At 41.6% G+C, this 23,479-nt stretch overlaps 1 protein-coding gene across 3 annotated transcripts; it reads right to left on the bottom strand.

Annotated features, from left to right (window-relative positions):
- Positions 1 to 5,868: 5,868 nt before the first annotated feature.
- On the bottom strand, positions 5,869 to 16,969 carry Hepacam (hepatic and glial cell adhesion molecule). Of its 3 annotated transcripts, none has more exons than XM_076843599.1 (7): positions 16,885 to 16,969; positions 11,449 to 11,790; positions 10,264 to 10,545; positions 9,910 to 10,009; positions 9,020 to 9,093; positions 8,660 to 8,730; positions 5,869 to 8,131 (listed from the first exon to the last, which is right to left on the bottom strand). In XM_076843599.1, exons 1-7 carry the CDS (start codon positions 16,967 to 16,969, stop codon positions 7,829 to 7,831), a joined length of 1,257 nt encoding a protein of 418 aa, XP_076699714.1. In that variant the 3' UTR covers positions 5,869 to 7,828. The 3 variants fall into 3 exon arrangements, with proteins under 3 accessions (XP_076699714.1, XP_076699715.1, XP_076699716.1); XM_076843600.1 differs by having other exon boundaries at positions 9,916 to 10,009; XM_076843601.1 differs by having other exon boundaries at positions 8,660 to 8,727; positions 9,916 to 10,009.
- Between the last annotated feature and the right edge of the window lie 6,510 nt (positions 16,970 to 23,479).

Here is a 23,479-nt window from a genome sequence, read left to right as displayed (position 1 = left end):
TACAATTTGCCCTATTTAGTTTTACAGTTATATGATTTTGATAACACAAATATAAAAAATGACAACATATAAATATGGATATATAGTACTACAGTGAAGATGCAGAATATGTTACTTTGTTCTCCTTTACTTCTTTTTTAAAATAAATAGATAAATTCATTTTAATATATTTTCTTTAAACCCAATGGATTGCCAACATAATTTGCAAAGAAAATAATTGTTAGTAAGATATGTTCATTTTCTTTGTCCTAGTAATTCTTTGGAATCTACTGTCTATTAAACACATAACACACCTCAATTCAGGCTAGACACATTTCAAATACTCAGTAGTCTCATGTAATCAATGGCTGCCATATTGGCTCCTTTCTCCATCTTTCACTTTTTGGTGAGAAATATGCTGTAGGCTGCACGATAAATCCCCTTGTTATGTGGTTTCTCATTGAGTTCCATCAGAAAGGGTCACCATAGAGATGAACTTAGAATATACAAGAGTAGAGCGAGGTGTTTTATTCCTCCCTATAAGACTTTATTAGACTGTGAGTTGGTTTCTTTTGTTTGTTTGTTTGTTTGTTTTTAAAATAATTTTTATTTTTAAAAAGTAAATTGTACATTAAAGGAAAAAAAAACACAAGCAAAGAACAAAGTCAATCAGTCACAAGAAGCTTAGTTGGACATGTTCCTCTAGGTTGTATGCATACATACACAATATCCCATTTTGTGTGATTGAGATTGTCTGAGAGTTGGTTTCTACATGCTTTTGGTGGGAATAATTTCAGTTAGATCACCTTCTCCTACAAGTTTTTCATAATGGCTCTCTCTTCTTTCATCTCCTACCTCTCCAAGTTTACAGAGGAAAGGTGCTTCACAAAATTTGTTAGTTTCCCTCAACCTTGCCCTTACCTTTATAAATACCTTATTAAACAATTTTTACTCTGATTGATCTTTTTAATCTTTGAATCTTAAATAAAGGATTTTTAATTATAAGAAAGTAAGATATACCTCATCTCATATCACAGGCAATGTATGTATACATATCAGATTAATTATGTATTAAAATATAATGTATAAAATGCTAAAACTTTTAAAGAAAATATTTGTGTAACTTTGTGAAGAGAAATGGAAAACAAAAAATACAAAATAAACAAAAACCAAAAAATTAGATGATATTGTAGTTAAATTTCTTTTGTGTAAAATTTTATCCAAAAGAGTTGAAAGAGACATGAATTGTGTTGCCAGTCATTTTTGTTTATTTTTGGCATTTAGCTTGACTTGGATTCTCCTTTGATTGGATTTTCATTTATTGAAGTTCTTCCCTTTGCAGCTTTTCATTGTTGTTTTTCATTTCCTCCTCATGGAATATTTTGCCAAGAATGTTCTGTAGTGCAGGCTTTCTTGCTGTAAATTCTTTTAGCTTTTGTTTGTCATGGAAGGTTTTTATTTCATCATCAAATTTGAAGCTTAATTTTTCTGGATGTAAGATTCTTATTTGGCATCCATTATCTTTTAAAGGTTGGTGTATGTTGTTCCAGGATCTCCTAGCTTTGAGAGTCTAGGTTGAAAAATCTGCTGAGATTCGAATTGGTCTTCCCTTACAGGTAATCTGATTTTTCTCTCTTGTGGCCTTTAAAATTCTATCCTTATTCTGTATGCTAGGCATTTTCTTTATAATATCTCTTGATGTAGATCTGATGTAATTTTGTATATTTGGTGTCCTACAGGCCTCTTCTATTTGATTTTCCAGTTCATTCTTCATGCTTGGGAAATTTTTGCTATTATTTCATTGAAGAGATTGTTTCATTCCTTTATTTTGAATCTGTGAAAATTCCTCTATCCCAATAAATCTTAAATATGGTCTTTTGATGGTATCCCATAATTCTTGGATGTTCTTTTCATGGTTTCTTACCATCTTCACTGTGAGGTCAACTTTATTTTCAAGATTGTATATTTTGTCTTCATTGTCTAAGGTCCTGACTTCCAAGTAATCTAGTCTGTTGGTGATGCTATCTATTAAGTTTTTAAATTGGCTTATTGTTTCTTTCATTTCAAGGATTTCTGGGTTTTTTGTTTGTTTGTTTGTTTTCCCAGTATCTCTATCTCTTTCTTGAAGTAATCTCTTGCAACCTGTATTTGTTCTCTTATCTCTTTGTTAGAATGATTGATTTTTGCCTGTATCTGCTCACTTAGGTTGTTCTTTAATTCCCAAATCATTTTAGTTATGTATATTCTAAACTTTTTCTCTATTTCACCTACTGAGCTATCTATGGATTCTATTATTGTAGTATCTTGGTTTGTTTGGGGCACTTTTCTCCCTTGTTTTTTTTCATGATGTCTATGAGTCTTCCTCTCTTGCATTGTAGATCCAAGGTATTACAGCTTCTGCCCTATTGTCTTATGGTGTCTCTATAAGTTACCAATATCTCACTTTTAAAGGAGAGATCAATATTACAGCACTCAATGTACGCAATGTGCAGCCATATATCAGTTAGCTTCTATTTTTACATTTACAGTTTTGTCACTATAATCAGAAATGATGAGTTCAGTTATCTTCTACCATATAGTCAATAGGTTTGTGTAATGGTAGAGGGGGCTACCTAATGGTAGAGGGGGCTCTGGAGGGTTGGCTGAGATGTTTATGAGGTAGGATGTGAGAATATGGAGGTATTAGATTATACGAGTAGTGAGAGGGTGATCATAAGAAGTTGGCTGTTAGTGGGAGAAACAAGAGATAGGAAACCTCATGCAAGATTCCCTGTTTCCTCAGGAACAGAATAACTGTTAGTACCCCTAGTAGAGAAACCTCTGGTGCAACCAGGCCCATAGGTACCTTGGTGACATCTTACCAAGTCTTTATTGTTGTCCCTTGATAGAAGCAGCGATATCCCAGTTTCGTGGCAGTGGCAGCCTCAAGCCTATACAAACCTTGATGTTGGGCTGAGGAGCCATGCTTTGGTGAATAAGGAATCCCCAGTGTGGGGTGGCTCACCAAATATATCCGGGGGGAAGGTGGGCCTCTTCTCTGGATCTCTGGGCAGCCGGTGGAGTGGACAGGCCTCTCTTCCAGAACTCCCGGCCTCAGTGTGGTGGGCCCAAACCTTTTTTTTGGAATTTTTTTTCTTGTTCTTGTCATATATGTCTAATAGACATATATGACAAGAACAAGAAAAAAAATAGGAAATATAAATTCCTAATTTTTAAATATTATCTTTATTTTATTCTCATATTTGAAAATTTGTTTTGTTAGTACAATACCAGTTATTTTTGCTTTGAAGATATTATTCTTCCTGATGACTATCTTACTTTCTTCTTCCTGATGACTATTTTACTTCCTGATGATTTTCACCATTATTGTCCTCTAAATGTACAAGATCCACTTTTCTGTTTAAGATTTTTCTTTTTGTGTTTAATATAACCTAGTTTTAGTACATGTTGTGTAGATGTGGACATCATTTTATATTTCTTGTTTGTTAACCTTCCTATATATGTATTTTTGTTTGTTATGAGTTCTAGCATATTTTCATTCACTAAATTTAAAATATAGCCTTCCTTTAATTATTTCTGTTTCCTCCTTGGAGATCTTGATTAAACGTACAACTTTTTCATTATATATACAATACCCTTAACTTCTTTCTAAAAGTGTTTTTTATTTCCTTGTCTATCTGTGCCTTATTCTGAATAATTTCTTCAGACTCATTCCAGTTAACTGACCTCTCTTTAGCTGTATTTATAAAATACAGCTAAATGTGCTATATATCCTTTTCAGTTACATTCGTATTTCATTATTTATATTTTAATTTATAAAGATTCATTATCATTCCTTTTCAAACTTGATCACTTTTTATAGTATCTTATTGCTTGTTTATTTTTTGTAATTTTGTCTTCTATTTCTTTACGTATTCCATAATTAGTTTCTCTGATATTCAATATCTCAAGGCTTCAAACATTTAAATCTATTGCCTCTTATATCTTCTGATGCTCATTCATAGTGATTTGTTTCCTTGTGTGTTTAATGACCTTTACTTGTAACTTATTTTTGGTTGGTCTTAATCTGTGAAAATTTTACGAGTTTTTCTTCAGGGAGGGTGTGTATTTTTATTTGTTAAGAGTGTGAGATGATGCCAACTAGGGACCCCTTTTTGGATTCCATCTTAATCTAGGAGACAGTTTGATTCTCCCACCTTGCCATTATACAGCAGGGAATGTGGCTAAGTGGTAGAGCATTTATCTGGCATGTTTGAGGCGCTGTGCTCAATTCCCAGCACCACTACTACCATTAAAAAAAAAAATTAAAAAACCCAATTGCTTTGCCATCTTGCTATTGCTAAAGTCTAGTCTTTCATTCCAATGACAATATGAACATATTCCCCAGGTGAATCCCACATTTAAAAAATACTTATTTATCTTATTTTTTAGTTGTTGATAGACCTTTATTTTATTCATTTATTTTTATGTGGTGCTGAGAGGCAAGCGTTCTACCACTGAGCCACAATCCCAGGCCCTGAATCCCACATTGTATAAATACAAAGTACTCTGAACTTGCTGTACTTCTTAATTTTGTTTTGTTTCTAGCCTCTGGGAAATATCCCCCATCTCTCAAAGGTCAATAATACAAAACAAATTTAGTTTAATCAAGACTTTGAAACACAAAGACCTCTCAGGTATTTAGCAGAACCACATATCAATCACTTCTCACCTATTGCAATCTAGTTCTAACTCCCACTATATGACTGAAACTACTTATTGATCAATTGATCAAACTGCTAAATTGATCAATGATCCCCCTTGCTGATAAATTTAATGTGGTAATTTTAATGTGTGTGTCTGTGGTGATGGGAAGCAAACTAGGGGCCTCCTGCATGCTGGGTAAGCACTCTACCGGTTAGCTATATCCCTTCCTCCTAATGTGAACACTTTTAATTCCTTTTCATATGTGACCCTCCTCCCCACACTCTGCAGTCCTGAATGCTCCTTCTTTCTGGAAACCCTCTTCTTTGATTGTGTGATGCCACTATCTCCTATATTTCCTCTTATCTCAGGGGCTATGCCTTTTTAGCCTCATTGGTGAGGTCCTTTTAACATCTTCACATATGATGTCTTTAGAGAAATATATTCAGCCTTCTTCACTTTCCACTTTATACAGCCTCATAAAAGAATCTTATCCACTGCCACAGCTTAGTACCCTAAATTCTCCATGTGTCTTATTCCCCCTCCCCACCCCGCAACTTTTTACCCTTTTTGGTACTAGTCCTTTTTATTTTTTATTTTGAGACTGAATCTCACTAAGTTGAGATTGACCTCAAATTTGGATCTTCCTGCCTCAGCCTCCTATGTCACTGTGATTACAGGTATGCACAACCAGACAGTTTCCCAAGCTTTTATATTTGCTTCCCCCTTTGTTTGAAATGTGTCCTCTCATCCTTTTTAATTAATCTGACTGGCTAACTAATCCTTTTAAGACTAAGCTCAGACTTGTTTTTCTCCAAGATATCTTTGCTGACAACACCTAATGTGGGTAGAATGACCTTCCCACGTTTGCAGAGCAACTTGGATCTCCTTGTGTCATTGCATCTTACACACTTTATTATAATACTCTACTTTCTTATCTGTCTTTCTCCAGGAGATTTTCTTATGGGTAAAGGCCATGGCATAGTTATGCCATTTTGCCCTACTCTGTAGTACAGGGTCTAGTCCATGCTGGATAAATAAATATTTGTTGAATAAATGAAAAACACATGAATGAAAGAATGAGTGATAATTTTGAAGTAGATAATTTGGGATTTAAAAAGAGGGTAAAGGATGATGAAAGAGAAGAAAAGAGAAAAAGGAAATATATGTTATTCATTTTGTTCTCCTTGATTACGCAGAATAAAGTCATTTCATCAAAAGTTTATTGAGCATCCAGTATGTGCTAGGCACTCTGCTAGATGCTAGTAATACAAAGATGAAGATCAAAACAAAACACAAACACAAAAACAAACAAACAAAAAAATACTTCCTTACTTATCCCCCTCCCAATTTAAGGCAGATTTGGCTTGAGCCTGGCAAGCCAGCCCCTCAAAGATTCAGCACCAGGGTGTGGTGTGCTCTCATCCCATCCTAACCTCCATCCCTGTGTCTCAAGGCTGACCAGCAGGTACCCCCTTCTTCAAGTCTTGCATTTCCCACCTACCTAAGCAATTTTCCTCTACATGCATTATCTCATGATGGATGAGGCACTGGGGAAGGTAAAAGGATGGGTTCTGGCTAAGGAAAGCTGCAAAGACACACTGCTCACAGGAGCCCGGGGAAGTGCACAGATACAGAAAACTAAGAGGAACCCTGTTGAGGTGAGAAGTGAGGAGCAAGAAATCTTATTGCCCTTGGGGCTAGGGCAAAGTGTGCCCCTGGGTGAAGGTCGTGGGTATAGGGATCTTGGGACTGGGATGGTGGAGAGTCAGAGCTGGATTTTAGGAGTTGGAAGGGGCAGAGGATGCTAGAGCCCCTCAGGTCATTAGGGAGGAGAAGGCAGAATACCCAGGAGAATGCCTCCTTCTCTTTCAACTTTTTCACTGTCTTCTCTCCTCACACAGTAGATTATTATTGTCTCTCTCTCTCAAACTGTTCTAAGAGACAGTGGCCTGGGCACGGCCTGGCTACACAGTGGCTCAGCTTCTCCATATTCAGATGTTAGTATAATTAAGGAGTTTGCCTTGTCCAGTGACTGGGATCTGAGCATCTGGGAGCCAGGTAGGCGGGGCAGGAGGACAAAACTTGGATCGCTGTTGCTCTGACATGCCGGGAAGCAACAAGCTTCTCCTCTTCACCCCTCCTCACCTCCTCCCTGCCCCGTTTTTTTCTGTAGATAAAAATCTTATTCTCTAATAGTTGGAGAGAGCTCAAGAACCTTCCTGGATGATGATTGTTTGAAAGGCTTGTTTTGTAAGGAAGTCAGGCAGAAGGCGGAGTGTGAAGTGTTAAAAACCCCACTTCGTATAGCTACTGGGTCAGAGGAGTGAGCATGTACTTATCTATAGAATGAACCCACCCGTCTCCTATTTTCATGAACAAGAACAGAAAGAATGTTTGGCATGGCATTCTGCTGAGGGAGGTTTGGAAAGAGGCCAAGCACGCAAGGCTTGAGTGCTTTGCCTTTACTAAGCCTCAGGTCCGGGGTCAAAGGAGTGTACTTGGGCTCCTCCACTCTTCCTCACCAACTTCAGGGACCCAGGAATCAGGCACCCAGAGGCCGTGCTCTAAGATGCTACCTTTGCAATGCTTCCTCCGTGCTCAGAGTTGCCCTTGTACACACCAGGAACCATCATCAGACTCCCTGCCCCCCATCGGACTTCTTAATTAAGGACTGTCGTGCGTTTTGGGCAAATTGCCTCTCCAATCTGGGCTGGTCAAAAAAAGAAAAAAAAAAAAAAGCGCGCCATCAGGCGCTCTTTTGGAGGAAAGGGAGGTGGGTGGAAATCAAAAGATCTCCCTAGAAATAGCACAGGACAGTCATGAGGGATAGGTTACTGTTGTTAGTTTTCATAAGACCCTTTCGGGAATTGGGCCAGAAATGTAATTATCTATATGGTCCTAAGAGGGCACAACTCACACCCACTGAGAACACAGCCAGTGAATCCAGAGCAAACGCAACCGAGTTTTACCCTCAGATCAACCTTCACCGTTCTGCGCCGACCAACCCCCATCTGCGCATGCTCACGTACCTCCGCACCCAGTACACCTGCCTCCCCGCCCAGCCTTCCCTTTTGCCCTGGCCCAGGGCACCTGGGCTTCCCGGCCCCGCACCCCAGGCAGTAAGCTTCAGGGGCAGGACGCGTTGCCGAGGTCCCTGGGGGGCTCAGGCGCTGATCTCCACCTGGCCGGCCTCGTCTTGCTCGCGGATTATGTGCACTCCCGCAGTCCTTAGAGTGCGCGAGGCGCTGCGCGAGCGGCCCGGCGAGCTCGGAGCCCGCGGTGGCGACGAGTGTGTTCGGCCCGCGGCCGGGGAGCGCGCTGGGGAGCGCGGGTAGCGGCGGGCTGAGCGGATGGGCATCCCTGGCGAGCGGCCCGGCACGGGAGGCGACACCGAGTAACCCGGAGGGCCGGGTTCTGTCGCGCTCCGAGGCTCTGGAGAGGGAGTCTCCTCGGGCTCCGGGGAGTCCTGCAAGGACACGCGCTGCAGGAGTCAGAGGCCAGCTGGCCCAATCTGGGAGTTAAGAGGGCTTGGGGCTACCAAGATGGAGTCTCAGTTTCCTCCACACTCCTAATCCCTGGAAGGCGGCATACATGATTTGGTTTTTCTTGGAACACTTCACACTTAGCATGGGATCTGGCACATCATAGGTGCTCAGGAAATGTTGACGTGCATGAATGCTTTGTCCCTTTAGTTTCCCCTTTCCATCTGCCTTGGACAGCCTGGGGCGTAGTCATGGAATAATGGGGAAATCTCCAGAAGTGGTGTCCAAAGATCTAGGTTTGAAAACTATAGCCCCTACTTAATTTACTTGTTTAATACTGTGTACATCATTTCACCCAGTTCAGCCTTATTTTTCAGTCTCTAGAACAGACATGACACAAAGATTTCACAAGTATTCCAAGTACTATAAAGGTATATGAATATGGTAAGGATCTCGAGAATGTGGTAGGAGTTCACTGCATGGGATGGGGCAACCACCCCAGAGCTGCTCACCTTGTCCTTCAGAATATAGAGGGCCATGGGGTTTTTCCGTTCCTGTTCTCCACTTCGTGGGAGGGTGTCTGCTGCACAGGGGAAAGAATGGGGTGGCTGTCCAGGTACAGACCCTCTCCACCAGCCTGCACCTATGCTCTTTGCTCCTTGTGGCTTGTCAAGACCCACCACAACCTCCACCAACATATCTGAATACTTGAGGTCCTACCTTGGCTGTGCCTCTCCCTACTCTGAAGTCTTGGAGCAGTTGGTGGAGGAAGTTGTGCAGAGCTGGCTTCTTGTTGCTCATTTCTGCCTTCTCCCAGCACCCTACTGCTCTGAGTGCCAATGGCATTGGTGAGTGAGTGGCTAGGAACTCACCTTCTGGTTTTAGGCGGTCATCATTCTGATCCATGTATTCCAGGGAGTTTTGCTTTTCCAACTTCCTCTTCTTCCTATGAAGCAGTCCAACCCCCACCAAAAACAGAGGTATTGAATAGGAGCAGGAAAATATGGGGAGTACCAAAAGATGGTTCTGAAGGCCATGAAAGAAACCTTATGACAGGAAGATGGGTGTGGTGGGAATAGGAGGCAGTCCATGAGCTTTCAAATGGGTCACAGCTAGATTTGCATCTTGAGGCTGTCACTAGCATTCTGACTAGGCAAGCCATTAGTCCAGTCTGAGTCTTAGTGTCTTTATCTGTAAACTGTAGGTAATTAAACTTAAAAGGTAGCTTGCTAATACCAGCCATAGTGCCTGGCCCAAAGAAGATGCTCAGCAAGTGAAACTATTGTGAATAGTGCTGGGTGGTCAGAAGTGGTGAGCACAAGATGCAGATCCATGCATAATAGAAGAGCACATCTCCTGGGAAGAGGTGCACAATCCTGGTAGGCAAGTCATGTAGAGAGACTTAAGAAAATAGGAAGGGAGCAGTGGCCTCTCCAGAATAAAAAATAAAAGTAGGGCTGGGGAAGTGGCTCAATGGTTCAGTGCCCCTGGGTTCAATCTCAATAATAATAATAATAATAATAATTACTATTATTATTATTATACATTACCATTTCCTAGTCATATCAAAACCTCCCCTATCCTTACCCCAGACGTATGGAGTATCTTCCTAGACCTTCCAGTGCAGAACAGTCCTGCAATTGGGTCAGTAGTTTGGGAAATTCACCCAATAATAATAATTATTATTACATAAATAATAGAGCTTGAGGTTGGAATGGACTAACGGACCAGGGAGCTCAGGGTGTGGAACTTGAAGAGTTACCTAGACTTTTTGGAGGGTTTCCAGCAGGCACAGACTGTCACCAATGTCACAAGGAGGAAGATGCCGCCTGTAGATAAGATGATATACAGGGAGCTTCTTCCTATGTGTAGACAGAAGAGGAGAGACTTCAGAGGGGCAGCAGATGTGGTACAGAGAGCAGTGGAAGGAAAAGAGACGGACCCTCAGGTAGCATGGTTAGCTGGTAGTGGTACTTGGATAGAGCCCTCTTCCCACCTGTTGTTGTTCTCCATGGATAGCTGACCCAATCTCTGTTCCCTCTCTCTCCCTCCAGGATCACTCTCTAGGATGTTCTTTGTCAGTGGGCACCTGCCTCTGGGGGGCAGAGAGACTCACTGTACACGGTGATCTTGACAGGCAGACTGCGGACCTGGCTGATGGGGTTCTCCACCACACAGCTGTACAGGTCGTCATCCTCCATGAGCACGCGGGTGATAGTGAGCACCTTCTGGTCGGGGGACAGGAGCATTCTCGAGTCATTGAGGAGAGGCTTGCCATCCTTCAGCCACGTGTAGCTGGGCTTGGTGCCATTCTCGTGGGAACAGTTCAGGGTGAAGGCCTCACTGAGCTCCAGCACAGTGGTTGAAGCCACTAATACCTGTGGCCTTGAAATGGGCACTGAGCCCCAAAAGGTGGAGGAAACAGTAATGGGTTAAAAAGTTTTTCCATTTTCCTTCTATACTCTCTGTCTTCCAACACACCATACCATAACTCATTCTGTGGGCTAAGTAGACCTTTCAGGAATCATCAGTCCAGTTCTCTTCCATCATTCATTCATTCATTCATTCATTCATTCACTCACTATTAGATACCTAGTAGGACCAGGCAAAAACAATGCTAAATGAGGTAGTCATGGTGTCTGCTTTTATCCCTGTTTCCAAATACATTTCCATCACCACTGGTATTTTGTGTGTATTTGTTTTTTAGATACTTGAGATTGAGCCCAAGGGCACTCTACCACTGAGCTATGTCCCCAGACCTTTATATTATTGTTTTGAGACAGGGTCTTGCTAAATTGTCAAGGCTGACCTTGAACTTGCCATCTTCCCATCTCAGCCTCCCAAGAAGCTATAATTAAAACCCAGTGGTGGCTAGATGTGTGCCACTGCATCTAGCAACCACTGGGTTTTCATGTCTTAAACTGACTCCACCTGGAAAATATTTTATTAGAATAATTGAGGCCCAACCAACAGGGTTCAAATTTTGGCTCTATTAGTTTTGTTAACTTGGGCAAGTTATTCAACCCTTCTGTGTCTTAGTTTCCTCCATCTGGGAGAATGACATTAACTATCCTTAGATTTTTATAAGCATTAAATGAGTTGACACATGCAAAACACTTAATATAGTTTCTGGCACATGGAAGGATTCTATCCATGTTAGCTGTGCCTGTGTTTAACTTGTAACATCCAGTGGCTCTCTCAGCTCCTCGGGACCTTTTGTGTTGTTTTTTACTGGGCCTAGCTAGTGTGCTGCCCCGTCCTAGTCTCCTGCCCTGCCTCCTTCCCTGCCAGAATGCTTTACCGTCGACAGTGAGGTTGATGGTCTTCTCCCCTGTGAAGGTGTCATCAGTGATGGAGATCTCCACTTCATAGGTGCCCTCATCAGCCAGCTGCAGGTCGCTGAGAAGCAGGGAGCCATTTTCAAAGAGCCGGATCCGGTCTCGATAGTCAGGCCGTAGGGTACCAATGACCTCTGTGCCAATGGACTGCACCACAGTCACAGGCTTGTCCCGCTTCAGTTGCCACTTCACTACAGGCTTGTCGCTGCTGGTGCTGCTGTACTGCACGGAAAGCAGCGCTGACTTCCCCACTGTGCCATGGATCAGACGCACGGGGCTGGTGATGTTCACCCCCTCCAGGGGGTCTGTGAACAGAGGCCATGGTGAAGAATACAGAGTAAGGCCTCCTCACTTTCTGGCTTCTCTTCGTACCATGTGATCTCTCCCTCTTGCATATACTCTCTGATTTGATATGTTATGATATATGATATATTTGGGGAGGGGCAGCTACCAGAGCTGGCACCTTGCTGTTTATATTTTCTGTCTCCAAAGTCATGAACTTTGTAAGATACATAGCCTCACTTATTTTATTACAGCAATAGAAAACTGACTAATACAAGTCTCAAGCATCAAACTTTGATGTTTCTTATTTCCTTCTTCCAGGAGGCCGGGCAATGACATTCCCCGTCTCAAGGACAACTGGAAGGGACTTTTATCTCTCTTCTGTAATCTCTGGCCTCCCTTGAGTTTCCCTGGCTTCTACATTTTTCTATCCCATTTCAAAGTTCCAGGAACCCTTTTGTGATGTTTTTCCCCCCTCAATTCTGATTTTCCCCCCCCAATTTATACTTGATTTACTCTCGGCGGGGAAAAATAGGGGGAGCTGCAGCCTAAGGATTGCCTTAGTCCTTACCCTCATCTAGGTGGGGTCCTCCATATGCCTGTAAACATGGGGGTACCCTTGAGTCAAAGGGACGCATGCACACATTTGTAAGTGAATGGAGCAGTCTTTCTCAGACACTGACAAACACTGTTTTGCTGAACAAACACTGTTTTCCAAAAGCTCTAGCCACAATCAAAATTCTATTAAGTTCAGGGTTCCACAACTTTCAAGGGACACAGAGAACTGGGACAAGAGCCAAAGCAGGACACAGAAATGAGGAAATGGCTAACAACTCCCATCCAGAGTGGAAATAAAAGAGACAAGAACTATTCAACCTGTAGAAGCAATTAACTTTCAATCATTGTCTCTGAGGCATCATTATGTAGAAAGTCTCCCGTTCCCACCAGAGGCTGAACAAAGGGAAATTAACATCTCAGCAAGCTGTTCCTATCAACATAAACAATGCTGTGCTGGCTTAGGTCAGAGGCATCCCCTCAAGTAGGATTTTGACCTGCTGTGACACGGAGGAGTGCCAAGCTTCAAAATATATAAAAAAGTGTGTACCTGCACAGAGTTCCCTTTTTAGCTTCTTCCCCTACGGGAATCAGCATCTCCTCTATTTTATGGACTCCCTTCGTTTCCTTTTACCAGCGTTTGTCTTAAATTTAACTTTTAAGAAAAGTGCCAGTGGGGGTTTGTTCTCTATACACCTCATCCATACTAACACTGACGACAGCAGTTACGTCCCTTTTATCAGAAGGATTTTTTGTTTGGGTCTATTCTCCATGACAAAGTCCCTCAAACCCTTTAGCCATCATAGATATTCTTGCTTGGGCTCTTGCCAACTATATTATCTTCCTTTTAAAGTGTAGTAGTTCTGGGCCAAAACTGTACATAATAATCTAAGGCAGCACATGGCTCTGTCTTCTGAAAGGAAAAATATGTTGTTTCTCTCTCTCTCTCTCTCTCTCTCTCTCTCTCTCTCTCTCTCTCTCTCTCTCTGTCTCTCTCTTTCTCTCTCTTTCTCTCAGTACTGGGGATTGAATCCAGGGACACTCTGCCACTGAGCTACATGCCCAGTTCTTTGTATTTTTTTTTTATTTATTTTGTGACAGAGTTTCTCTAAGTTGTCCAGTCTGTCTTTGAACTTACCATCCTCCTGCCTCAGGCTCTGGGATTACATGTAGCTGTATCCCTCAGTAGCTGGGATTACAGGTGTATGCACTGTACCAGGTTCTGCTTTTGGTTTTTAATATCCTCACTAATTAATGATGACCTGAGAAAACAACCTCCCTCCTCTATTATTACTGTATAGGTGCATCACTTATTTTGTAAATGTTTTGTGTTATTCTTAGGTCATTATCCTGTTGCAGCCTACAAGGGACCACAAGAATGTGAAATCATTTAACGTGTCAATCACTGAGGGATGTAGGAGAAATACAGGGAACAGAAACTATGAAGAAGGACTTTGAGATCCAGAAAGAGTAAGGCCACGGTTTTTAAAATCTATTCCTCAAGAGGAGTAGTTGTCCAGGAGTATGTATCTGGCTGATATGTACTAAGATAACACATGGAGGTTTACTATGTTTGTGGATTAAAACAATCACTATTGTTGTCTCCCAAACTGTTCTATAATTTAATACAATACTAATCAAAACCCATGAGGTTTACTTGGTAACATGGCATCAAGACAGATAATGGAACAGAATAGAGAACAGACTTAAATATTATTTCTCAACTTATGGCAATTTCTCTCTCAATTTATGACAGTGTTGTGCAGTAGGAAAAGCCCCTCCCTCCCTAATAAATAGTTCTGGGCCATATTGAAAAAAAAATGAACTTGATCATTACATCACATCTTATACAAATATCAATTCTAGATGGAATGTAGATCTAAATGTGAAAGGGAAAACAACACTTAAAAAAGAAAAAAATAGGAGAATATCTCCATTACTTGAGGGAAGACTCAGATCTCTTAAGACACAAAAGTAAAAGAAGCAAATGATAGACTGGGCACATAAAATTAAGAGCATTTGTTCATTAAAAGACATAATTTCACCATTTAGGAAGTGAAAAATCAAGCCATACCACAGAAGTTATTTTCAGTACATTAGTCTTATAAAAGGACTCATACTAAAACTGTATTTTAAAACTCCTACAAATCAATGATATTTTTAAATTCAGATAAATCCATAGAAAAATGTGCAAAAGACTTGAAATAGACACTCACAAAAAGGATATCTAAATGGTAATAAAAATATGAAAAAAATCTCAACCTGATTAATTATCATGGAAACACAATTTTAAGCCATAAAAGTACCATTAACATAACTAGGATGGTCAAAATGAAAAAGAGTAAATACTATTGTTAGTGAAGATATGGGTCACCTAAACTCTCATATATGTAGAGGAAGTGTAAATTGATACCACCACTTTTGAAAATGTGCTATATCTACTAAAGCTAAATTTATATATACTCTATGTTATGATTTGGATATAGTTGAAGAGCATTCCCTCAAAGGTGCATGTTTTGGAGGCTTGTTCCTCAGTGTGGTGATGTTAAAGCAGTATTGAAGCCTTTGGGAGATCCTTAGGAATTGGGGGTGTGCCCTTGAAAGGAATTAACATGATTCCCATGGGACCTCCAGTCATTTTTTTTTTTTTTGGCTTTCTGTCTCACCATGTAATCTCTCCCTCCTTATCCTCCCATACTCAATGATGCCCTCATCAGGGCTGAACTGATGCTGAAACTATGAGCTAAACCAACCTATTCATTTTATAAAGTTACCCAGCCTCAAGTATTTTGTCATGGTAATGGAAAATGTACTAATATACCCTAGAAGTCAATAATTCTACTCTAAGGTATATCTCTAGAAGAAATGTGTATACCAAAAGACATATACAAGAATGTTTTAACAACTGTATTCATAAGTCCAATGGGACTGAGTTGGTTGGGTTGGTTTAGAAACAACCAAAGTGTTTATTAAAATTGAATAGATAGCTGAGCATGGTGGTACATGCATGTAATCCCAGTAGCTCAGGAAGCTGAAGCAGGATAATTACAAATTCAAAGCCAGTCTCGGCAATTTTGCAAGGACCTAAGCAACTTAGTGAGACCCTGACTCAAAATAAAAAAAAGGGGGGGGCTGGGGATGTGGCTTAGTGGTTAAGTGCCCCTGGGTTCAATCCCTGGCACCAAAATAAAACAAAACAAAAATCCTAAAAACCCAAACTGAATAGATAAATAAACAAATTGTGCTATACTTTTACAGTGGAATAACATCACCCCATGTGGGAGCATCACCCCATCAATACCTTGATCTTCAATTTCTGGTTTTCAGAACTCCGAGACAATGAATTTCTGATGTTTAATCTATTCAGATTATGGCACTTATTATAGCTGCCATAGAAAGCTAGTAATAAGCTTTCTTTTTTATTTGCTTCTAGTTTCCCCTCCAATGCCCCCTGAAGATCAGGTAATATACCTGAAAGGTATATATGACCCAACCCATCTTTTAATTAAAAGCCACTTAATTCCCCTGCCCAATCCATCATTTGTAGATTTTATTCCAGGCTTCTGAATATGGTACAAAGATTTTTTTTTTTCTAACTAATTTCACACTTTTCTCTCCAGCATGATGAACTTCTAGTCTGTGCCTAAACACATGATGCTATTTCAAGTTATTGCCCTTTGCCCATTTTCCCTATAATAATATCCACTCCCACTCCCACCCATTTTTCTCATCCTTTAAAATTCAGTGCAGACATTCCTTCTACCAGGAAACCACCATGATATTCCCCCACCCTCATCCTGCGCCACCAGCACCAGCTTCCTGCATGGGAGTGACTGACCTTTTTGATTCCTGTGCATCATCTGTATATCTGACTCACAGTGTTGCCTGCATTTGATTAAAATGATCTTTACATCTGTTCGCTCCACTAAGTTGTGCATTCCTCGGCTCTTTGGAATTGTGCGTGTGTGCGTGTGTACACATAAATATATCTACGGTATTTAAAATAAGATCAATTCTCCAAGGAGATGGTAGGGGGCACTACAGGAAGTAAGTGTCTGGCCAGGAGTGAATTACGGATAGACTGGTATTTCTATCCTGAAGCAGGAGGCTTATTATCTCCAAAGCTTCTTTCATCTTCCATGCTGTTCTATACTCAGAAGCTAGAGTAGGGGTTTCAGGAGGCTCAAAACCAAGATTTCCCCTGCCCCTCCCTCCAAGCCCCACCATAATCCCTTGGAAAGAATGTTGGACTGGCCCACGCCAGAAAGTCATCCCATAAGAAATGGCAGAGTGCCCTCCATCTAATGCATTGAATGCCGTGGGAGCTTCAAAGTCATGCAGCCTTTGGGGGGAGCGGGCCAGCGAGGCTGTGCAGGAGGCACAGGGAGTGAAGAAATACATTCAACACTAATGCCTGAATTCACTGGGCTGCTTCCCACGACCGCTGAGCTCTCTCCCCTCCTCCCACCCCAAAGACATTCAGGCCCTTCACTCTCCCCTCCCTCTCCTTTCAAAGCCCCAGGGTCCCTTCTCCAGACCTTCTTACCCTTTGGGTCTCCTACCTGGCTGAATCAGAAGTAGGTAGACAAGAGGAGCGAGGTGCAGGGCCCTGGAGGCGCTGGACAGGGCTCCCCTTTCTCTCTTCATTTTGGGTGGCGTTCTTCAGCTCTGGTGCAGACAATTAGCATGATTTCTCCACTCTGGGCACGTCCCTTTGTACCACTCGGAGTTTCTCTGCCCGAGCACAACCCTGCCAACTTCCCTCTGAATACACAGAGCTCTGTGTATTGCTGGGCTTGTTCTTTCCTCTCTCTCAGACCTGGCATTTTCTAGTTTCCAGGCCCTACATCCCCAGTTTGGATGGGGGTTTCTACTTAGGACATAATCTCCAGCGCAGGTTCCATTGTGGGGGTGCTGGGGGGGCAGCAGTATTTTTGCTTGTCTGCACTGAGCCCCTCTCCCAGGGCAGACAAGGATCTGAGCTCTGTGAGAGCACTGGGCTGGAACACACACTCAGCTGGACCTTGTGTCCCAACCTAGCCTGTTTCCACCTCGTACTTCTTGTTCCTGAGGAGGAGGGTCCATGGAGGACAGACCTCCAATAAGCTCTGAAAAGGGAGGGAGAGGAGTTTACAATGCTGTGAAATGAAAGACTCCACCAGATTGCTGAAGAAATGGAAAAGCCCTGTTCTACCCCAAAGGAAGATTGGAAAATAGCTTGAATTCTGTTACTTTCACCCCTGTCCACGTCCTGCTTAGGATTCTCTCTATCATAGAATCACATAGATTCTGGGGAAACCTTTCCAGAAGCTTCTCTGTTTATTCCTCTGCCTTCAGCCAGTGTTCTAGAACATGTCAGAGCAGAGATGAAGGTAATAACCCTACAGCCTGCTTCCTGGGCATCTGTTACCAGTGCAACTGCCTCTCCATGCCCTTCTTTCTCAGAGCTGTACACCCTAGCTCTATCTTAACCCCACTCATGTGGCCACCTTCTCCTGAGGGCTTCCAGTGAAACAGATGCTTAATAAACCGTGCAATCTGGAGATGGGCTTATGCCTTTTTGAGCCTTTGATTTCACATGTATAAAATGGGGGAATCAATAGCCTCCTTGGAGGAATTGTTGGATTGGTGAATATTTGTATTGGAGAATGCCTGGCAAGTTTTTTTTGTTGTTGTTATAGAAAAAACATTTAAACACTTTTAAATTTATTTATTTATTCATTTAGCAGTGTTAAGGATTGAACTCAGAACCTCATGCTTGCTAGGCAAGTTGTCTATTACTGAGCTACACCCCTAGTCCTTTTTATTTTATTTTGACTCAGGCTCTCAATTAGTTGCCTAGTCTGGGTCTGAACTTGTGGTCCTCCTGCCTCAGCCTCCCAAGTAATTGGGATTACAGGTGTGCACCTCTACCTGTTCTTTTTATGCATCAGACAAAGCTTGACTGGTCCAAGTTTCTGGGACTGAAGCATCATTGCATAAACCATCTGTGCTCAAGCCGGGGGAGAGGAGTTGGAAGTGTTGATTTTGAACTTCATGGAAGAACTCCAAAAAGTATTCTAAAATCCACCAATAAGATTTTTCTTTTCATTTTGAATTTCCTTGTCTATGACTTTCCCCTAGACAACTCAAGGCACCTGTCTGCCTCTGGAAGACTGTTGTTACAGCAGGTACATAGAGCAAAATTAAAAGTCAGCATTTAGCTTCTGACCTTTAAAATCATATTTTAGAGAGAGTAGCAAGATGAAAGGCTTAAGAGCCAGTCTTTGTAAAGGACAAAAGGGTATTCAAATTTCTTCTGTCTTTCTCTTTGACATATTGAGGAGCAGCCTGTGAATTAAATCAGAGTTCTTCTATGGTATAGACAAATGGACACTTGCCTGTAATAGGTGGGCCTTGAGAATTATTGACAGGGGGTAAAAGGTAGATATGATCTTTAGGAAGTAGAAAGCCTGAAGTCTACCTGTTTTAGCCTGAAGAGCTGTGGAAAATTAATGTGATAGAGGGAAACCAAGAAGGATCTAAGTTCTCTCAACACCGCCTTTCCCCATCCTATGAGTGATACTTAGGCTCCTTATGCCTGCACAGAATTTGCAAGTATCCTCATGTGCCCACAAGCCCTTGAGAGACTCAGAGGTGCTGAGAGGGTAAAGAGCAAAAAGCAGAAGATGAAGCAAAGGGCCACAGTATCCAGAGATTTAGATGCCAGTGGTGATGGCTGGGAGGCAGCAAGGAGCAACCTGGTGGGAATCCTGAAAATGCCACATAAGTCTGTGGACACTGTTCTTCTTGTTACAAGGTCTTCTTAGTCATGCCACTCACCCACCTATTCTCACAGAACTGGGGTTGGAGGTAGAAATTGGGAAGTCAGCTTAAGCTGTCCTAGTAGAGACTGAGCCACCTGGAGGAATGCAAATATGGTTGGACTTAGCAGGTTGGATTGACCTTCAGTTTTCCTCACAGGAAACTGAATAAAAACAGAAAGATACTACCATTCCTTGGTTAAGTCTGAGCATAGAATGAAAATTTTATGACCCCTTTTCTGGTTGGTTTTGAGATTGGTAGACTTGTAGAAGCTTATAATCATCAGCTATGTGCCTGTCTCTCTTAATAAAGAGAGGGCTCTTTGATTTAAGGGCAATGTTTATGTCAGCTGTCCTGACTTACCTTGGGTTATCCTTCTGTGTGTTCTTTGGGTTTTTCCCTCTGTGTGTCTGTTGTTGATGTTGGTGATGCTGGCTATTTTTTTTAAAGGGATATCCTGATTATAAATATTATATATGTATTTTTTTCTCTCTCTTTTTGGCACTGTTGAGGATCACACCCAGAGCCTTACTCATGCAAGTATGTAAGGCCAGCACTCTTATTATTGAGCTCTACCCCCAGCCTCAATATTACCCTGTCTTTAACCTCAAAAATATGCTTACACTTGTTAGTTTGCTTGTCCAATTCTCGGGTCAGGTATTGCAGATCATGTGGCTGTCTCCTCAGGCTGGGTGGTTCTCCCAGGTAGGGATTGTAATTCTTCCTCTGGGTCTCCTCATAGGGCCCAATTTTGAGCTCTGAATAATGTGGCTTCCAACAATGGAGTAGACTGCCTGTCTTGCTGATGGCAGTCAACCCTTACTTAGCCAAGGCCATGGCCCCAGCTTCCTGTAAGCATTTCAGCAGATTCATTTCCGATGGCATTGTCCTCTTCTGAGCAGCACGGCCCAGTTTTCTTGGCTTCTGTGCTGAATGGGGTTGCTTCAGGCCCCTCCTCATTTGGCACCACCTCTGGGGCCCTGGGATCCGTATTCCTCACCCTGTACCAATGGCTGCCCAGGCCTGCCTCAGATAAAGCTCTGCCCTGTGCTCCTACGTGGAGCCCCTGCAATATGTACACACCCACCAGCTAAAACTCAAAAGTGTGTGTTTCAAGAACAGGAGAACTGAGTCACCATCCTAAATGGCTGTTTTGGGAATTGGAAAACAAACAAACAAACTGAAAAGCAGGCTGGGGAATTATAAAAGCAAGATCTGTCTTCTAAAAGCCAAAGGTCTGGTAGGAGTGGTAGGAAAATCACAGAGCAGTAGACTCACTCTACAGCAAGAGATGGCCTTGTCCAATTTCTCCATTTTTGTAAAGAAGGACAAGGGACGGGCAGTTTAAGTAATGGGCCCAGAGTTGATCTGCTGTCTACAGATGGATCTAGACTCTCAAGTTACTAAAAAACAAACAAAACTATAAAAGAAAAGATAAAGTTACTTAAAAGTAGAAAGCAAGAAAAGGTGAAACACCACACCAATTTCTTTTTTTAAATTTTTATTTGTTCTTTTTAGATATACATAACAGAAAAGTGTATTTTGACATATTATACATAACACAGAACATAATTTATTCTAATTAGGATCCCATTCTTACTGTTGTACATGATGTGGAGTTACACCGGCCAACACACACCAATTTCTGATAACTACCCTCAGATGTAAGAGCATCCCCAGCGAAGTCTGTTTGTCCAAATCTAGGCCCTGGGAAGAATGATAATACTACTAGAGAGGTTTTAGAATTGTACTTACTAACACCATCACATCAGTAGTTATTTTTATATTTAGCACTCTCCCCTTCCTCCCCTTCAGTTACTTCCTGCTATTATTTGAGTCATATCTGTCTCTTTCACTAAATTGTAAATAATCTTTGGTTAAAAAAAAAAAAAGAGAAAAAAATCTTTCAAAAAGTGACACCGAAATTCCCGAGAAAGGAAATTTTCTTTAGAAAAAAGAAAAAAAAATCTTTTTTTTTTTTTTTTACAGATAATAAAAAGAAAAAAAATCTTGATATGCCAGATGGAGAAGGTGAGGCCTTGAGCGTAAGGAGTAAAGGGATAAAGTAAAGGAAGTAAAGAGAGACAAATTGTTCTGCATTAGAAATAAATGATTTGGGGTTGGGGAAAGAGCAGAGAGGAGAGAAATGAAGACATTTGATGAGAGAGCAACAAGGTAGAGAGCTGAAGAAAATTTAAGAACAGTTTCCATCTTGTTTAAAACTTTCAGATAAGTTTATTACACTCAAATTCAGTAGGTGTGCATGCTTCTGGCCAATAGAATATGACCACAGTAACAGGCTAGACACTCCTTGATTGCATCATGTTATAGAAGATCAGACCAGAGAGAAATTGTCCTGCTGGCTTTGAAGAAGTACACTGCATGGTGGTGAGGGCCACATAGCAAGGAACTTGTGGCTGCCTCTAGGTTGAAAGCAACCTATAGCCAGAAATAGAAGAGGGATCTCAGTCCCACACCCACAGGAATTGAATTCTTCCAAACAACCGTATGAGTTTAGAGGAGAACCCTGAGCTCCAGACAAGAACATGGAACCGGTTGACACTTTATTTGGAGTCTGGTGAAACCCCTGGTAGAGGATAGATCTAAGGTGTCCTGGGCTTCTAACCTGGAGAAAATGTAAGATAATAAATATATGTGGTTTTAAGTTGCTAAATTTGCGATAATTTGTTATACAGCATAGAAAATTAATACAGAGTAGTGTGCATGTGTGTGTGTGATGCACGTGCTCATGCACATTTATACTGAGACAAAGGACGGTTTTAAGAGTCTGGTTCAACATGGTACGAAAAAGGGATAACATGTAGTACAGTAAATGATCTCTAAAATGTATTTAGCTGAAGCAGCAGTATGGTGTCAGAGGCAGAGGATCATGAATTCAAGGATAGCCTAGGTAACTTAGCAAGACCCTGCCTCAAAGAAAAAAAAGATAGTATATCAAACAAATTATTATAATGGATAGCTTAGAACTTAATCTTTCTGAGAACTCTGAGAGGTGGTAAAGAATATGCCTCAGAGTATCCCATCTGGGTCATGGTTGCTGGGATACTTATCTATGAACTTCCCTCAGATATGGACTACAAGCTTTTTTCAGGAAGTATGGGGAGGTTTGTATCCCAGACCTGTAACCTGACCCTCACATGGAGGTATCCTGCCCAAACCTTTGTCTAATTGATATGTATTTCTGTGGGTGTAAGCTAGTCTTTGTGTGTGTGTGTGTGGGGGGGTGGTATTGGGGATTGAACCCAGAGATACTTTACTACTAGGCTACATCTCCAGCCACCCTCACCCACCATTTTTTTCTGTTTTGAGAGAGGTTCTTGCTAAATTGTTGAAGGTCCTGTTTAATTGGCCATGCTAGCCTTGAACTTGGGATCCTCCTGCCTTAGCCTCCTAAATTGCAGGGATTACAGACATGTGTCCCCAGGCCCGATGGTAAGACACTCCTTACTTGACTTTGTCAGGCACTTTACATATATTTGTCCATTTAATTCTTCCAATATCCATTTTAGGTAGAGATTATAGCCCCATTTTATAAACAAGAAAATCTAAGCTTTCAGGAGGTTAGCTATTTACTAAGATCACAGAGCTACTAAATGGCAGGTTAATTCCTGGAACACAAGCTGATTAACAACAAATGTTTGACCACCCCCTAACTCACCCTGTACAGGAAGTCCTCCTCCTGTGTGCTTGAGCCTCAGCCCTGGTCCAGCCTTTTACCTCCAGCACCTACTCTGACTAAATTCAGATGTAAGGTGGCCCTCTCTGTCCACTCCTTTTGTGCCTGCTATTGCGGAAGGTATTTTTGCCTTTTTTTGTTTTTTGTTTTTTTGTTTTTGTTCTAAAACCTGTATATAAAGATGCTGGAGCTGTCCCTACCATGAGTTCAACTGGCCCTAATGGAGAGAGGTAAAAACCAGTCAGAGGATTTGTTGAGCTGTGGATCATTGCCTGGGAAACGAGGAATTTGTATGAAGCTTTGTGTTGTGAGGAGGCAGGGCACAACTCCTGCAGCAATTCTGAACAAGAGGCTGGAACAAAACAAGCTATTTTGTGGGCCTGACAGTGAGAAATAGCCCTTGTTGGGGACATTTTTTTCTTTTCTTTTTCTTTCTAAAATTCTTATAGGTGGTCCTACTTTGAGTTGCTTATAAGAAACATCAAGTAGAAAAAGTAAAGATAGGGGTCAAATGGCACCTACTACATTTCCAGAGACTTCAAACTGAACTTGGTTTTCTGCCTGGAGATTCACTAAGAGGAAAAGGGTTCCGTGAAGATGTGTGTTCCCAAAATGTGAGGTTTATTGGAAGAAATCTGTGGTCCCTGGGATGGTGT

Source organism: Callospermophilus lateralis, chromosome 2 (genome assembly GCF_048772815.1).
Source record: "Callospermophilus lateralis isolate mCalLat2 chromosome 2, mCalLat2.hap1, whole genome shotgun sequence".
Classification (NCBI taxonomy): domain Eukaryota; kingdom Metazoa; phylum Chordata; class Mammalia; order Rodentia; family Sciuridae; genus Callospermophilus; species Callospermophilus lateralis.
Note: the sequence above shows the minus strand (reverse complement) of the source record. Positions and strands in the feature narration are given on the sequence as shown.

Bases quoted from the DNA above. Each gene is read 5' to 3' on its own strand.
- Hepacam (XM_076843599.1), bottom strand. From the start codon at position 16,969: ATGAAGAGAGAAAGGGGAGCCCTGTCCAGCGCCTCCAGGGCCCTGCAC. The intron at 10,010-10,263 runs GTGAGTCTCTCT...GTCTACACATAG, and splicing joins TGTCAAGATCACCGTGTACA to GAAGAAGCTCCCTGTATATC. The intron at 8,132-8,659 runs GTGAGCAGCTCT...GTGTCCTTGCAG, and splicing joins TCTATATTCTGAAGGACAAG to GACTCCCCGGAGCCCGAGGA.